We start from the raw sequence: 18,043 nt of genomic DNA, 5'->3' as shown, positions 1-18,043 counted from the left end.
ATGAGAGGACAGGGTTTGCGCTCTGGCTGAGCCACCACTACCTGTACTCTCAGGAAGTCTTGTGATTTTCCTAGGTCTTTATGATGAGGCCTGAGCAGGAAAGCTCGAAGGCTAAGTGCCAAGTTGTGCCCATTTCAATTCCGCAACATCTCTGCCCTGTCTCCCTCCAGCTACTCAGTCATCACCAGGTTCAGGTTCCTAGCACCTTTTCACCTGAATGGCTGCCAGAACCTAACTTCCCTTCCTGCTCCCTATATCCAGTCTGACAGCACATCAGCTCTCCAAGTCAAATGCTTTCAGGAAGTCATGTAGTATCCTTTAAAGAAGTCACCACTTAAAAAAGCACTCCCAATATGAGCAAAAGGAAAACGTCTTCCAAAGAAAACTGTCCACTCCCTAGCAGTTACACTAACCCTGTGAGCTGCTCCTCAATGAATCTTTGTACAAAAAAATAACAAACTTTTTAAAGTGCTCTTTAGGCCAAGATACTGTGCAAAAATGACTGTTGAAAAGGATGATATGAAAAACGTTACTGCTTTCTAGAGCAAGAGTACAAGCGTCTCAAAGGGAAGGCTTTTCAAAGAAAAGGAACATTTAGTCACACTTAAATACACCAACCTATGTTTTAAAGAAATAAGTATGCCTTAATTCCATGCTATTGTTTGGCTGTTTCAGTCGTGTCTGACTCTCGGTGCCTCCATTTGGGGTTTTCTTGGCAAAGATCCTGGAGTGGTTTGCCATTTCCTTCTCCAGCTCATTTTACAGCTGAGGAAACTAAGGCAAACAGGGTAATACAGGCCTGATTTGAACTCAGGAAGACTCACGCCTTCTTGACTCCAGGCCTGGCAGTCTATCCACTGCACCACCTAGCTGCTTGATTCCATAAACCAGTACAATAATGAAGATTAAAAGTATTCATTTCCTGCTAGAATACCACTCTGCTAACATTTGACAACTTTGATGGGGATCTTTCTAATGCATATCGAGTGAGAAGACCAGAGGTCCAACTGTGGCTGCCAGCTACTGGTGGTATGACCTCAGCTACATCCTTTGAAATGGTCTGGAGGCTAAACTGTCTTGTACTGCTGAAATACCAACATGTCAAGTCCCTGTGCATTTAGTAATCATTTACTGAGTTCCACCTACCTACACGTGTACGCACACATGCTTGTGTGTATGAGTGTGTGCACGTGGGCAGATGGCTCTTCTGTATGATTCAGAGTAACATGGGGCTGTCTATTTGGCTCTTTTTGCGTTTCTTGACAACTATGGAAAACAGATGAGGGAACCAAGAAACAGGAAGGGTTTTGTGTGTTTGTTTGAGCAGGACGACAACATGCCGAGCAGCCCCTCCCTACACTGGCTCCAGCCATACTGCTTCCCTGATGACCTCAGTCCAGGCAGCTGGCCGCTCGCCTTCAAGGTTTTCCACGTGCTTTATTTACAGAATTCCTTGTGATTCTCACAAGGCAGCACTGACATATCATCACACCCATCCTACAAATGAGGAAACCAAAGATCCATGTACAGTGACACAAGCTGGCTACCAGTACAGCCAGGTGGGATAGCAGACATAGTGCTGGTCCTGAAATCAGGAAACTGAGTTCAAATCCTGCCTCAGATAGTCAGTTGTCTGTCTCAGTTTTTTCAACTGGAAAATGGGGATAAAAACAGCAACTTCCTCTCAGGGTTGTTGTAAGGATCATATGAGATAATATTTGCAAAAAGTGCTTGAACCCAGTGCCTGGTACATGGGAGGCACGTAATCAATGCTTGCTCCCTTTCCCATACATCTAGTGAGCCTAAGATGCAAGATTCACAGACTCTCAAGGGTGGGAAGGGATCTTGGGGACCCTCTAATTCAAAAGGTACCTGAAAACCCACCCCCAAAACCTGGCCATTCACCTCTCCTGCATGCTTGGAAATGGTGATAACTGTCAAGTCTGGAACAACCCCAATATCCTAAGACATTATTTGTTTATAAGTAGGTTAAGAACTCTAATAGAATTCAAGGAAGTAGAAGGGAGTGTTAGGAAGGATATTGGATCAGGTGTCAGACAGAAAGGGGCCAACTCAAGTTAAGTATACCTCTCACAAGAGTAAGACCAGGGCATCTGAGGGAGTGCCCTTGCACAAAGTGGGCTTTCAACAAATGTAAAGACTGAATAAGTACACTAGAACAAAAGAGAGAGCTAGGCCTCAGATCAATGCTATTTTCCCTCCATTTTTTTTTGTAAAAAGAAAATACTTATTTCTGACATTAAAAGAAAATTAAGAGCTCCAAATCCTCTCACTGTAGCCCCTCCCCCACCTACTGAGGAGGCAAGCAATCTGATTTCCTAATATGTAAAATCATGCAAAGTATATTTCCATATTAACCATGTCCAAAAAAAAGGCAAGAAAAATAAAGTAAGAAAATCATACTTCAATTTGCACTCAGTTCTCTCTCTGGAAGCGGAGTCCTTCCGAATTGTCTTGGATTGCTGGACTGATCAGTTGCCAAGTCTTCCACAGTTGACCGTCTCGCCACTGCTGGGCACAACGATCACCTGGTTCTGCTCGCTTCACTTTGCATCTGTTCATCTTCCCAGTTTTTTCTGAAATCATCTTCCTCATCATTTTTTTTTTAGCAATCACTTGCAGAACTTGTTTAGTCGTTCCCCAACTGATGCGTATCCCTTCACCTCCCAATTCTTTGCCGCCATAAGAAGAGCTGTTATAAATTTTTTGTACATATAGATCCTTTTCCTTTTTCTCTGATCCCTCTGGGGTACCAAGCTAATAGTGGTTTTGCCGGATCATGGGTTACACCTGTAACCTCTGACCATAGCCCCAAACTGTCCTTCAGTACAGTGGGACCAACAGTGCATTAGTGTGACTTTTCCCTCACCCACTCCAGCATACGTCCTTTCAGATCGGTGTTAGATGGCACCTCATTTCTCTTATCAATAGTGATCTGGAGCAGTTCTCACATGACTATAGATAGCTTTAATTTCTTCTTCGGAAGACTGCCGTTCATATTCCTTAACCATCTGACAAATGGGGAATGGCTCTTACTTTTATTAATCTGATTCGGTTTACGAAATATTTGAGAAATGAAGTTTTTATCAGAGAAACTTGCTGTACATCTTTTTGCTGTTACTTCACTGTCTATGATACCTTTAAGCAAAATGTAGTTTTCCTGATTATCTCTTTTAATTAGGTCCAGTTTTGCTTTTGCTTTGTCCCACATCGTGCCTGCTAACCCCACCTTTTTTATCTGCACAGATCCTGCTCCAGCCCCGTTTTTTAAAACTGCATGTGTGTGTGTCTTTCTGCTTTGAGTATGTCTCTTGTAAACAACATATTGCTGGATTCTGGTTTCTAATCCATTCTGCTCTCTGCTTTTCTTTGATGAGTTCACCTCATTCACTTTCACAGTTGTGATTTCTGTGTATTTCCCTCTACTCTTTCTTCTGCTTATCCTTCTCTCTTTTTATTCTGTTCCTCCTCAAGAGTCTGTTTGGCTTCTGACCCCTGCCCTCCCCTCAATACACTCTCCTTTTTATTACCCTTTCTTTTCTCTCATCCCCTTCCCCTTCTCTTCCTTGTTGAGTGAGAAATTCCTATGCTCAACTGGGTGGGTGGGTGGGTGTGTGTGTGTGTGTGTGTGTGTGTGTTCTTCCCTCTTTGGATCAATTCCGATGACCCTGAGGTTCGACCACTGCCACCAGCCCCCATTTTCCCCTCCACTATAAAAACAATTCCTTGAGTGCCTCTTTTTTGTGAGATAATGTTCCTCATTCTTCCTTTCTCTTTCCCCTTCTCCCCATGCTCCCTTCTTTCTCACCCCTTCATTTTTTTCTTTTCTTTCTTTTTTTGTGGCAAGTGGGGTTAAGTGACTTGCCCAGGGTCACACAGCTACTGTGTGAAGCCAGATGTGAATTTACATTCTCCTGACTCCAGGGCCGGTACTCTATCCACTGTGCCACCTAGCAGTCCCAACCTATTCCCTTCATTTAACAACTGACTCATACTCATGCCCCTCTGTCTATGAGACTCCTTCTAACTGCCCCAATAACAATAATGTTCTTTGAGTTTACCGTTACTGAGTGCCTCGTGACTCCTCTTTCATGTATGCTTCTCCTGAGTCACGTCTGCATGCCAAATTTTCTATTCAGCTCTGGTCTTTTTCAACACAAATGCTTTAAAGTCCTCTAATTAAATATCCATTTTTCCCTGAATGATGACACTCGGTCTTGCTGGATAGGTGATTCTTGGTTGTAATCCTAGCTTTTGCCTTCCGGAATATCATATTCCAAGCACTTCCACTCCTTTAATGTGAAAGCCACTAAATTTTGTGTGATCCTGACTGTGGCTCCATGATATCTGAATGGTTTCTATCTGGCTGCTTGCAATATTTCTTCCTTGACCTGGAAACTCTGGAATTTGGCTATAACATTTCTGGGATTCTTTCAATTTCTATTTTACCCTCTCTTTTACAATTCTTGAACTATGTCTAAGTCTCTCTGTTGTTTTTGAATAGGCTTTAAGGTAGTTGAATAATTCTTAAATTATCTCTCCTCAATCTGTTTTCCCGATCAGCTGTTTTTCCAATGAGATTTCACATTTCCTTCTATTTTATTTTATTATTTCTTGATGTCTGGTGGAGTCATAGGCTTCCACTTGCCCAATTCTACTTTCCTCAGTGTGCTTCTGTACCTCTTTTTCCATTTGAGCTGTTCTGCTTTTAAGAAGTTCTCTTCTCATAATTTTCTTGCATCACTCTCATTTCATTTCCCAATTTTTCCTCTACTACTCCGATCTCTTTCTTTAACTCTTCCGAGAATTTCTGTGGGGCTTGTCTCCAATTAGCCTTTTTCTTTGAGCTTCATGCCGTTCTATCTTCTGAGCCTGTGCCTTGGTATTCCCTGTCACCACAGTGGCTGTATTTAGTCAGACTCTTTCGATGTTGTTTGCTTACTTTTCCAGGCCTATTTTTTGATTCTGAACTTTATATTAAAGTTGGGCTCTGCTCTCCTGGGGTCGGAAGGCACTGCTCCAAGCTGCAGGCTTTTGTATGTTGCTGTTCTGGGGATCTGCAAGTCTTCCATGCTTCCAAGGTGGTGTGATCCAGTGAGAGGTGTGGTCACCTCACTCTGGTTTTGATCCAGGAAGGGCCCTTGTTCTTCTGCGGCTGCTAGCTGCCGTGCTAGCATTCTTCTTAGCTCTGAAACTGTGACCAGGGCCCCTGTACCCTGGTGACTGCCACATGGGCTTATGGGTAACCAAGCTGACGATCGGTGCTCGACCCCTAAAGTCCCCAGAGCTGTCACACCCCCGTCAGTGCAGCCACCGCATGCAAGCTGCACCCCAGTATCACAGAGCTGTCCTGCTCATCTCCTCCGCCGTCTTAGGCAGGAAATGTCTCACCTTGACCTTTCACTGGCTCTGCCTCCTGTCTGAGGTACTGAGTTGTTTGGAGGGGAATGCTGGGAGAATTCAGCCGGACTGCTGCCTCTACTCCGCCATCTTGACTCTACCCCCCTTTCCTCCATTTTCCAACGAAGACTGTATTCCTTTGGAGGAAATGGTTCCATTTTTGTATCTACGCAGTGAGCTCACAGGTGATTTCGAGTTGAAAAGGCGACGGACTGGGAATCCAGACACCTGGGTTCAAATCCATCTTCTGAACAATAACAATAACCTTCTCCTCTGAACCCCAGTTTCCCCATGTGGACAAGTGAACCCTTGTCACTGTTCTCGTTCTCAATGGGACTGCTTTCCTCACCTGCCCTTCCCCCTTCATTCAGCCCAGCTGGCCTGAGGCACATAAAAGGCCAAGTCTTTCCCTTACTGAGCGTCACTCATAAAGAAACCTTGTTTTTCAAGGTGGTTTGTGGAAGGATGTTCTCCCCGTTCTGGTATTGCCGTTGACACTTGAGTAACTTTTTTTAAGAGCAGAGCTGTTTCTCTGACTCGTAATAGCGTATTTTTTTGCTTTCAGGCAGCAGAGAGTAATAGAATCACAGAATAACATCCTACGAAAGGCTTCAGTCACTGAGGGAAAAAAAAAATCTTTCTTTACTTACCTGGGGCACTATATTTCAAATACTGAGGTTTATTTGGCTAAAATCACAAAGAGTAACATGTTCCCTTACCCCATAAAAAGGGAAGCTAACTTTTCTACAGCATTTTAAGATTTTGCAAAGATTATCTTATTTGAGCCACACAACAACTCTGTTCTTTAGAGGGTAGAGGCTTGCCCATGACCACAGAGTTGTAAATGTCTGAGATAAGATACAAATTCCTGACCAGGAGTCCAGCTTCCATCCCCTGGAGCACGTAGCTAAAGAAAAAGAGGCTGACCCAAACAACTGGGATGGACAGGTGGGTGGGTGTAATCATCTCCTCCTGGTCAAGGTGGTTACAATGTCTGGCCATCCCTGGATGCTGTGGAACTGTGTGCTTCCCATGGCCTCCACCTCCTTAGAGCTTCTCTTAATCTCTTAATTTAAAAGAAAAACAATTTTTTGGCACTGATTATGGGAGCCTTACTCTGCCCACATGGGGTAAGGCACAAGGGGAATTTCCTCTGTAATTAGCTCTCCCTCCCCTTCAGCTTCTTTTTTTGTTTTAATTTTGAGACCAAGTTAAGGCAGATGTAGAAGATGTGCATAATAAATGCCAAAGTAAATTAAAAGGTGGCTTAGCCTTCCCTCAAGAAGGGAGGATTTGTTGCCATGTGTTGTCTCGAGGACCCTTAGGATATGAGAATTGGGGGAGCAGAGTTTTTTTTTTTCTGTTTGCTAACAAAGAGAAGTTTGTATGAACATAGAATTCTTCCTCTTCTTCCCCCTCCCCCAGGTCCCGTCCATCCATAATTGCAGGTGCTCCTTGATTCCCAGTCATTAATGGGTTTTTGGTCAACTGAATCGCACCCTCTGTAGGTGACTTGCTGACGAAGGACTTCTCTCTTTCCCATGGGCCCCAGTAGCGTCCTAAGAGCCACAAGCCATATAGTGCTCTATCCAACAGCCCACAACAGTTGGTGCTCACTGCCGTCCCTTAGCAACTCCACCTGCATGCACCTGAGGAAGAAAACCTGTGGCCAAGGACAAGGGAGTGTTTTCCCTAACAATTAAAGTTTTCTCCATACTGTGGAAGATTAAGCCCTAATAGCCAAGTGAATAGGGATCCAAATGACTGAAGGTTTCAAAGATAATTCCAAGATCAGTTTCTTCCAAAGGCAGGTTCTCAAGAATCTACCTTTGAGAGCTGGAGGCATGTGCTCCCACTTATATATGAACCGTGTAATTTAGCAGTTTAATTTCATTAGCAAAAATTTAAAAATGCCATTTTCTGACACAAATGGGAGTTGCTATGTTTAATTTGCAATGAACTGTTAAAAAGAACTGCCCATCTCAATACATACATTCTGTCACTGTTCTCCGAAATGCACAGGGTGTAATTACAACCTTGATATTTTGTCGTTGTTAAGCTTTCCAAGGTTATATATACCATTACAGCAAATAAAATTGCCAGTAAGATCTGCCCCAAATGTAACTCAATAATTTCAACATCAAATTTGATTGAATCTTTGTAACCTGACAGCCAAACTACTTTTTCTTTTTAAAGAAATAATGAGGGAACATTAAGGAGAATTCATCCATTCCACATCTTGGTTCATACTGAATATTCTTTATAAAATATTGCCTCCTTTTTCACAAAGCATCAGCCAACTGGTTATATTAGGCTGTTTTACCAGTATCTTTGGATTAAAAACACCAAAGAAGGGAAAATATGGTAAGAGAATAATATAAAGAGGTTCACACAGTAAAATACTTTGTGTTATGAAGATTACACTAGAAATCATTCATAATGCAGAAACAAAGTAGATGAAAAATATACATTTGCCCAGTCTAGGACACATAGCTCTGATAATAATACTCAAGACCAACATCTTTTGTCTTTAGCTAATGTCAGAAACATCCCTTGCAGGGAGGGAGAGGATCAACCAATGCAAACATATGAAGTACATATGCACACGTGAACATATACATATACACGTATAAAAATTTCCATGTATACCTATGTGTATTGTGTACACGTGTGTTTACGTCATACAAATCGTCTGGGACAAACTGACCTCCTCTGGAATCAATATGTTCAAATCTATTCTGCAATGATTTGGAAAAGGGATGGGAAGAGAATGCTGAATAGAGACTAATGACGGAGGAGCAGGAAAGAGGACTGACAGGAATACAGAGCACTTTCCGGTCAGATCTCTCTGGAGCCTCCTAACGATCTTTTAAAGCAGGTGCTACAGGCATGTATGCACTCCCAGTTCATACAGGAGCAAAGCTCATGAGGCTCAGAGAAGTTAAACGGGCACATGGTCCTAAGATTATATATTTAGCACTCACTAGAAGGGCCATTAAATCTGACTTCATCTTTTTACAGGTAATGAAGTGAAGGACAGTGACTCGCCCAGGGTCACACAGCTACGTGGTGAGACAAGATCTGAGGCCAAGTCTTCCAGACCACAAGCTGAGAGCTCTATCAGCTGCAGCCCAGAGCTGCCACAATGTTTGAATACGGCACTAGCGGCTCTAGGGTGAATAAAATGAACCATTTGGAGGAAAAGGATTCAAAATAATTTCTACTTCTGCACCAACATCAGTTGTTAAAGATAAAATGGTAAATTCCATGAATAACTTAACAAGGCCCTACAAATGAAATCCATAAAGACTCTGACATGCAAATCTATCAGAAAATCTGGAACAGGAGAAAGAAACGAGAGAAGCAAAAGACTCGCAGGGACCCAGAATCCTCCACGGCTCTGGATCGTGACACTTCCATGGCAAGCCCCAGATAATAAAAGAATGTAACTGACCACTTTTTAAGAGAAAACAAAGGATTTCGTGGAAGTTACGGGCCTGGAAGCGATTTCCAAATCAGCCACCTAGTCTGTCAAACTGCTAGAGCTAAGATGAGAACTGACAAGGAAGAAGAAGGAGAAAACGATAATGAGAAAACGACTAAGGGTAGCCCTAAGTTACAGAAAGAAGTTACTGAGAATAAAAAATGGGACATGGACAAGAGGAATGAAGGGCATTTTAAGTCCATGCACACCAAAATATTTATAGCAGCACTTTTTGTGGTAGCAAAGGACTGGAAATAAGGGAGAGGCACATCGACTGAGGAGTGGATAAACTGTGACCCGTGAATGCCACGGATTATTGATGTACCATAAGAAATGTCAACTATGATAAATACAGAGCAGCAGCAAAAACTTACTGGAGCGGATGCACAGTGAAGCCAGCAGAGCCAGGAAAAGAACACACATAATGACTATACCTAAGCTCATCCACCAGTCTGTGTACCTGGGAGAGGTGGGACAGATGGCTAATGAGTCAAACCTGAGGAACAGGAGAGGAGACTGGCTTGGTTTGGAGAAACTGAAAAGCTCCTGCATTTACTGATCCCAAGCTTCCCAGAAAAAGCACAAGTCCATCTGTTCAACACCAAAATTTAGTGGCGTTTCTATATGGCAGGGAGCCCAGAGACACCCCCACTCAGCCTCTGAAGGACTAAAGGGGACAGAAAGGGGGATGGAGAAGAGCTGAAAGGGCACAAGCAGCCGCCATGTACAGCCAAAGAAACGTTCCCAAGGAGTACAAGAGCAAAGGCTGCATGTCACTAAGGTGTGACAGAGCGGTGACAGGCTGGGCATGTGGCCAGAGCTCCACGGAATGCTTTGGAAAATCAAGACAAGAAGCACAAGAGGGTCTTATTTTCTCTACTTCTTTTGGTCAGTTAAGATAATAACGACCAGCATTTATAAAGCACCTTAAGGTATGCATATTAAAATATCATTATTAAAATTAATGAATTATTCATTTTAAAATTAATGTTTTAATCAACACAATACAGTCAAAATAAAAATTAATATTTAAATACTTTAAAATTTAAATATTAAAACTAAATTTAAAACTAAAATTTTAAAATATTTAAAAATAAATTAAAAATAAATAAAACTTTAAATATCTGAATTTTAAAAATTAATATTTGCACCAACATAATAGAGTGAAATCAGAAAACTAACTGTATTGATAAACATTCGTATGTTAGCATTTACACTACTCGGTGCCGGGTACTCTGCTAAGCTCACTACATCTATAATCTCATTGGATCCTCAACAATCCTGGGAGGTAGGTGCTATTATTAACCCCATTTCACAATTGAGGAAACTGAGGCAGAGTTTAAGTGACTTGTCCAAAGTCACACAAGTAATGAGTGCTGGCCCAGAATGTTCTGGACTTGGGTCCAGGGCTCCTGACACTCCGTGGCTGCCTCCTAAAAAGGAAGGCCTCCAGCACACTGGCCAGACTCCTGCTAGGAAATCTCTGGTAAAGCACAGACAAGAGGAGACAAGCAGGAATAGGCGTGGCTGGAAGGAATTCCCAAATCCAGGCCACTTGTGGCACGCCAAAGGGCTTCAGGGCGGCCCTCAAAAATTGTAGGGTTGCTACTGTGCACTCTCCTGTTTGTCATGTGGTGTGTGGCAACCAAGCATCCTCAGGCTGTCTCTAGCCTAACCCATCTGGGGCCCAAAGAAGTTCAGCCTATTTTAATTTTGGCTCCTACCTACCACCAAGTTGTGCAGGTCTCCCCAGTCCAATGAGCATTAGGGAATTCAAAGTACCCTCAAGAACTTAAACAGCCTTACCTAAAAAAGGTGCTCGACAGGGAAATGCCCTCAACTGGACCCAAAAGCCAACTGCACGCATGCAAGATGGGAAAAGCCTTGTGTAAAGAGGGACAGGATACCACACCAACAAGTCTTCTCAGTGCAGAACATGCAGAGCTTGAGCAGCACTGTGCACGCTCCTTAAGAACAAGGCTGAGGCCTGACTTGGGGAGCACCGAGCATCCCAACTCTGGCCCCACAGGCAGCCCAGCACGGCCTAGAACTGAAGCCAGAGAGAGGCATCTGGAGCCCCAATCAAAGGCAAGACCCAAACCTGTCTTCCTGACTCCAAGTCCAAGCCTCTAACTTCTACACACGTACTGCACGGAGCAGGTGTTTAATAAATGTTTGAATGAATGACTGATGGAGGATATCAATAGGAGCATAATATAAAATCTGAGAACTAGTCAGTCTTTACTGGGCCCTAGACCCCATTTGGATTCCTACATTTTAAGATACATGAAAAAACCATAAAGAGTTGAAAACAAAATTGAGATAATTAGAGAAACAGTTATCAAGTTTATCCTGGAATTGTCATTTCAGTTAACGGTGTTGGAAACTGACATTTTCTTAGAGAAGCTTTCTTTAAAAAGTTTTCTGGATAGCATGAAGCTATTTCCTTTGGTAATTTCAGCATAATTGACAATTATGTTTTTTCTCTCAACCGTGCGCTTCACAGAAAGGTCTTCATCGAACTCTCAAGGCTTCTTTAGCTTGATGCAAGCATGTCTAGTTGAGGCAAAAAGAAATGTCATTACTGGAGTTTCTCAAGGCAGACATCAAAATCACTGTTCGTGCCTCGCGCTGGGATATCTGCACAATCCCCAACAACAGACTGGCAAATTTGTCTGCATGATTTGGATGTGGCTCTTCTAAAAGGGAAGTTAAAGCAAGATAGGACACAATTTCTAGTTTAGCTTTTTTAAAAAATCCCAGCTTATATTTAGAATTTCATATTTAGAGTGATCCTGCAGCATATGATTATAATTTATTTTTTATTTATTTAATTTATTTAATATATTTAGTTTTCAGCATTGATTTTCACTAGAGTTTGAATTATGAATTTTCTCCTCATTTCTACCCTCCCCCCCACTCCAAGATGGCATGTATTCTGATTGCCCCGTTCCCCAGTCAGCCCTCCCTTCTGTCACCCCACTCCCCTCCCATCTCCTTTTCCCTTCCTTTCTTGAAAGGCAAGATAAATTTCTATGCCCCACTGCCTGGGTACCTTATTTCCTAGTTGCATGCAAAAACATTTTTTTTTGTTCTCCTCCTTTTTTCCTGTGGGGTAAGATGCCCAACTGAGTGTATATGGTATTCCCTCCTCAGGGCAAATCCGATGAGAGCAAGATTCACTCATTCCCCCTCACCTGCCCCCTCTTCCCTTCCTACAGAACTGCTTTTTCTTGCCACTTTTATGCGAGATAATTTACCCCATTCTATTTTCTCCCTTTCTCCCTCTCTCAATATATTACTCTCTCATTCCTTAATTTGATTTTATTTTTTTAGATATCATCCCTTCATATTCAACTCACCCTGTGCCGCCCCCCCCCTACACACACACACACACACGCACGCACACACACATATATGCATATTTCCTTCAGCTACCCTAATACTGAGGTCTCATGAATTACACACATCATCTTTCCATGTAGGAATGTAAATAAATAAAACAGTTCAACTTTAGTAAGTCCCTTATGATTTCTCTTTCTTGTTCACCTTTTCATGCTTCTCTTGATTCTTGTGTTTGAAAGTCAAATTTTCTATTCAGCTCTGGTCTTTTCACTGAGAATGCTTTAAAGTCGTCTATTTTATTGAAAATCCATATTTTGCCTTGGAGCATGATACTCAGTTTTGCTGGACAGGTGATTCTTGGTTTTAATCCTAGCTCCACTGACCTTGGGAATATCGTATTCCAAGCCCTTCGATTACTTAATGTAGAAGCTGCTAGATATTGTGTTATCCTGATTGTGTTTCCACAATACTCAAATTGCTTCTTTCTGGCTGCTCACAGTATTTTCTCATATGAGTATAATTTAAACGTGACAAAATGCTCAGACAGCTTCTTAATCTTTAAATTCATTCTGAATAGCATTTCCAACCTTTACTACTATTCATTTTCCCTTTTAAATGGAAAGTGAGTATATGTCCTTCTACCTCAATATTTGTATATACAGTCAATATAAAAATGTTGTTCTTCAGTCATTTCAGTCCTATCCAAATCTCCAAGACCCCATTTGGGGTTTTTTTTGGCAAAGATCCTGAAGCAGTCTGTCATTTCCTTCTCCAGCTCACTTTGCACATGGGGACACTGAGGCAGACAGGGTTAAGTGACTTGCCCAGGGTCACAAGCTGAGTGTCTGAGGCCCAATTTGAACTTAGGAAGATGAGCCTTCCTGACTCCAGGCCTGGTGCTCCACCCACCATACCACCTCACCTGTACCCCCTCTCCAGCCATCATTCTATGGAGAAATGCATCTCTTAACACACAGCCCTGTCCACTCTATCATTCCCTTACATCTGTCTCTTTTGAACAAAACTTACTCTGCCATTGTTTTATTTTAGCCACGTGTCCTTCCTTACCTAGTTTCAGTAATAAGATTACCTGCCCCACCCCGCCAAATTAGAAATTCTAAGTTAATTTGTCTATTAGCCACATTGTAGGGATTAGTTTTTGGCTCTCTGAGGGCATAAGAATAGTTCCTGATTTTCTGCCCTACTGTTTCCTCTAAATAATTACCAAGAACCTCCCATAATTCTAAGGTTCATCTTTCCATAGCAACACCTATGATGCTCCACAATTTAGAGCTTTATGCATTTTATCTGTGCCCTTTTTAGTTTTCCCTCCCAACAAGTTTCTCTTTGCAACACAAAACCATTAAAAAAAAAAATCCCAGCGTTCTTCTGATGCCTCTACCTGGTAGTGAATCCTGCACTACACTATCTCCAAAGAATCAGATGCTCTGAACTGGCTGGGGAGGACTCAGGTCAGTCTTTTAGTAGTTTATATTCAATGTTGGAACGAAGCGAGAAACTCCCAGGTCAATTAACCAAAGGAATTTACTCAGCCACAGCAACAAAAAAGGACATTCAACCAGGAAGTGCAAGGGTGTGCAAGGGCGTGCATTGTCAACAACCCAGGTTACTCCATTGGAGCAAAGCTTCCTTGCTTCTGAGCTGCCCAGAGTGGTCCAGTAGCCAAACACCAGAAAGTTCCCAGAGCTCACATAGATGGCTATTTTGTACTCAGGAGACCGGGAAGTGATGCCAAAGCCCCAAATTTTATTCCTGAGCAAATTAAGTCCGAAGGATGCTTTCGATATCTTTTAAGGAAAAAGTAGCCTAACCTGCATGGAGGCGAGGAAGGTAGAATATCGTTCTGATTACAGCAGTTGTTTCCTAGAACGATGGTCAAAACTATATGGACTATCCTGGAAACTGGGCTGGTGGCCTTGGGGCCTGACCAGGGCAGCTGATAAGTGGTTAGTGCTGGAGGATGACAGGGCCTTCTTCCGAGGGGTTGCTTTCCTCTAGGATGGCTACAAGCCAGAGGTCTGGGGCTACTGCTATTCCCAAGGTCCTTGGGCTCAAGGTCAAGGGGTCCATCAGGCTCTGGGGTGATGGTGATTTGATTCTCCTGGCCCATCCAGCCTCCCAATCCTCCTTCAGGACTCCTTGCTGCTTCTGTTAGGCTGGCGTGCTTGCTCCATCGATGCCACTTGGCACATCTTCCCATTGCCCTTTATGTGACCCTCAGTTTTGATTCCTCGGAGACTGTGGCATTCCATAACGCACAGCCATGTACTATCATCACCAGAAGAATAAGGCTATTTTCTAAAAATGGCTTCTGGGGAGAAGCTTGGCATCATTAAAGTATGTGTTTGGGAGATTATGCCAATGTTGGCCCTCCTAGTAAAGTTTGGAACTGGTTCATTTTCAACCACAAGTGTGTTTCCTAGTGACCAGGGCAGATAGACTAGCTCTAAGGGTTGTCCTGGTCTGGGTTCCATGGAGGCCGTTTTCATCTGCTGAATTTGTCCTGGGTCCATTCAGTTCAATTCCAACAACTATTTACCAAGGACTGACTTCATGAGTTTCCTTTAATGAGCTAAGGCAAAAATAAATAAACAAATCCTCCCAAGAATGGTGACACATCATAGGAATCGGGCATTTGTTACGTGCCAGGCACTGAGCTAAGCACTTACAGACATCTTTTTTTGGTCCTCACAACAACCAGAGGTAGGTGATATGGTCATTCCCACTTCATGAGGTGAAGGAACTGAGGCAGAGGGGTAAGGGACTTGTCCAAGGCTACACATCTACTAAGTGCCTGAGGCTGGACGTGAACTAGGGGCCAGAGCTCCACCCACTGGGCCATCAGGCTGCCTCAACTGAAGCATTAAAATATCCGAGTAAGCTTCCAACCGGGGGAAAAGGAAGACTAAAATGTGAATGGCACTGCAAATCCAAAGTACCAGAACTGTGATTTACATCAAAGAAGACTATCAAACTTTAAAGGTAAATTGACGAAGTAAATCTAAACCAAATCCTGCTGGTCAGAGGATGGAAAATCTGAGTGTTTCTGGCTCCCTATGGTACCTGTGGAATGATGCAGAACAAAGAGAAAAAATGCTATTCTCCATGGAAAAAGATGGGCTGATGAAAGAGACCAGATACATTCCCAAAGATTTTGGACTTATTTATGCACAGTCCACGACCAGTCGTTGCACTTTCCATTATAATAAATTCTCTGTACATATAATTTCTCTCGTCTGACAACCTATACTTTGAAGTACCTTGCATGGGCCTAAAGGGAGAGAAAAAAGGCTGCCATTTTCCAAAAAGTGAACTTTCACAACATGAGCAATGGAGCCTAAGCAGTACCATCACTACCAAAAAGAAATTTTATCCACGGTGGTGCCAAACCCCAATGATCCATCCATAAGGATCCTTGTGGGCCACATCTGCACTTGGTTTTAAAATGTCACATTATCTATTTAGATCATACTTTATTTACTTTGTTCAATATTTCCCAATTACATTACAATCTGGTTTGGGCCATAGCGGAGGGTGTTGTGGACCGTGTCTGCATATCTCACACTCGGCTTTGGAACACAGGTTTCACAAACATGACTTCTGTGTTTGATGAGCTTCCCCTCTCTGGGAACCATTCCTGCCAGAGCACACTCTAGATTTCCCACCAACCCTGCTCTCCTCCTAAAAACAACAGGATTAGGAAAGAAAAAGGCACAAAACTCAGTGAAAACAAGCACAACTCTGAAGAACTGGCGTAAACCAGAATAAAGAAGGAAAGAGAGAGGGAGATGGAGGACAGGAAGTAGAAGTGAAAGAGACCGAGGGAGACGTGGGAAATGGCCAAAGGGTGGCCAGGGGCGGTATTGACAGCGAGACTCTACAACTGTGGAATACTCTTCTCCCTTTGCAAAACAACAATCTCAAACTCCAGGATTTCTTCAAGGTTCGTATCTAATGTAAGCCAGAGGTTTTTAAATCTCACTACTTAAAATTTTACATTTTTATTTAAATCGCTTCTACCTTACTACAATTAAACGGACTTATTTGTCAAGTGTGCACCTTTATCATCCAACCTTTGGTTAGCTGAGAAAAATGACACTGCTCTGAATTAGCAGAGATTCTATTCATCTGATCCCAGTAGGAGGCTAGATTTTGATGTGAGGCATCAAACTCATGCATTTTCAGAGCTTTGTACACAGACCTGCGCTGGTCAGCTGAGGATCTCTGTTAAGGACACAGCACATACTCAACTTTTCAGAAATGAACAAAGATTTCTTTTCTTCCAAAGGGATAAATCTGAAAGGGAATTTAACTTGTTTAATTTCTTGCCATCTAAATACAACAACCCTGCCAGCCCTGTATTGGCACAAGAGCCAAAATGAAAGGTCTGCCACAAGTGCATGCGGCCAGAGGCAGGAGAAGACTCCGAAGCTAAGAATAAAAACAAAAACAGGGCCAATGCAGCATTTTGGGAAGGAAAACAATGCTCAGGTTCCAGTGTCTCACAGATTCATTTTCTGACTGATTATCTATCAGTTCAACTCAAACCATATTTTCTTCTATAGTTAACCATCTCTCTTAATAAACCTGCTATTTTAAAGCATTATTTTCATTAACTCAGAGCATATAAAGATCATCTCCTGCCTGAATTAAAATAAGCATTCAGAGACAATGATAAACAGAAGGCATGGGGGGAGTAGAGGGTGGAGGGAAGTATCCCTGGATGAGCAGCAACATTTTTTTTACTTTTTACCACTCTAGGTGGTAGGGCAGCAGGCTGTTTTCCCAACAAAACTACTTTTCTAGTAAGACAAATGTCCTTGCTTGTTCAACAGTGAAGGTCTTAAAAAGAATCAAGGAGGAAGGGGGCAGGCAGATGGAAATCCAAACCATAGAAGAAAACGCAGTGAATAATGAATGACATCGCTTCCTAATGCCATAATGCTCAGAAATAAGTGGAAGAAGCAATTTGTGCTTGCAACATCACAGCAATTAATGACTGGTCACCCTCCAAAAGTACTGTAAAAAAACAGATGATGGATAAGGATTCATCTTTGTGTGGCTTCGTCAGTGAAAGAAAATAAAATCCAACCGGAAAGCTGGGCTGACCATGCACAGCAGCACCCCAACCCCCCAACGAGCCCTGGACTGACGAGGCAGTCGGCCGGCCCGAAACACTCTTACCTGTGAGGACGGCTTTTGCCGAAGGGTCTGCCAGGTCCAGGGCCGATTTCCCATCAGTGTTGCGAATGTTTGGATCAGCTCCGTGCTGCAGCAGAACTGTGCAGGGAAAGCAGAAACAGTCTCTTACCTCGGGGACACACACATTATGGACTGGTAAGTGTCTCCTCGGCATGGTGTAGACAAACACATACATTGCACAATCTTCTGTTCTCCCTTTTTCTCTCTGTTTTATAAAAAGCACTGCAGCAAAGACTCCTCTCTAGAGTAAAGCTAAGTTGGCAACTTCGGGTCCAGTGAGGTCACGTGACTCGCCATGGCAAACACCAAGGCAGGAGATGCTGCGAGGCCGGCCTTGGGTCTCTCACCTCCACCGTCTGGCCGGCCTGCACAGTCCAGCCTGCTCTCGGGAAGCCGGCTCTCGCTTTTTTACCACCTCTGCTGAAGCTGCTGCTTCGTTAGTGATCAATTTCCAAACGCTTCCTCCCTCCCCCCCCCAAGAGCTTTTGAGTGGTTCACGGCTTGCACATGGAACTTGACATAACACGCTGGCCGGCATCCAAGAAGTTTGACAGACAGAGGACTAGATGC

General features: G+C 43.0%; 1 protein-coding gene across 1 annotated transcript in view; it reads right to left on the bottom strand.

Moving 5' to 3' along the window:
• The window catches only part of TNKS (tankyrase), a gene marked incomplete at its 5' end in the record, with an annotated part of 215,739 nt that overhangs the window by 125,399 nt on the left and 72,297 nt on the right, over positions 1 to 18,043 (bottom strand). Inside the window, 1 exon segment of the mRNA XM_036762800.1 lies at positions 17,456 to 17,551. Within this exon segment, the coding sequence (XP_036618695.1) occupies positions 17,456 to 17,551 (96 nt within the window).

The sequence above is a fragment of the Trichosurus vulpecula genome, chromosome 6 (assembly GCF_011100635.1).
Source record: "Trichosurus vulpecula isolate mTriVul1 chromosome 6, mTriVul1.pri, whole genome shotgun sequence".
NCBI classification, from domain to species: domain Eukaryota; kingdom Metazoa; phylum Chordata; class Mammalia; order Diprotodontia; family Phalangeridae; genus Trichosurus; species Trichosurus vulpecula.
The sequence above is the reverse complement of the archived record's forward strand: the minus strand, read 5'-3'. Positions and strand labels throughout refer to the sequence as shown.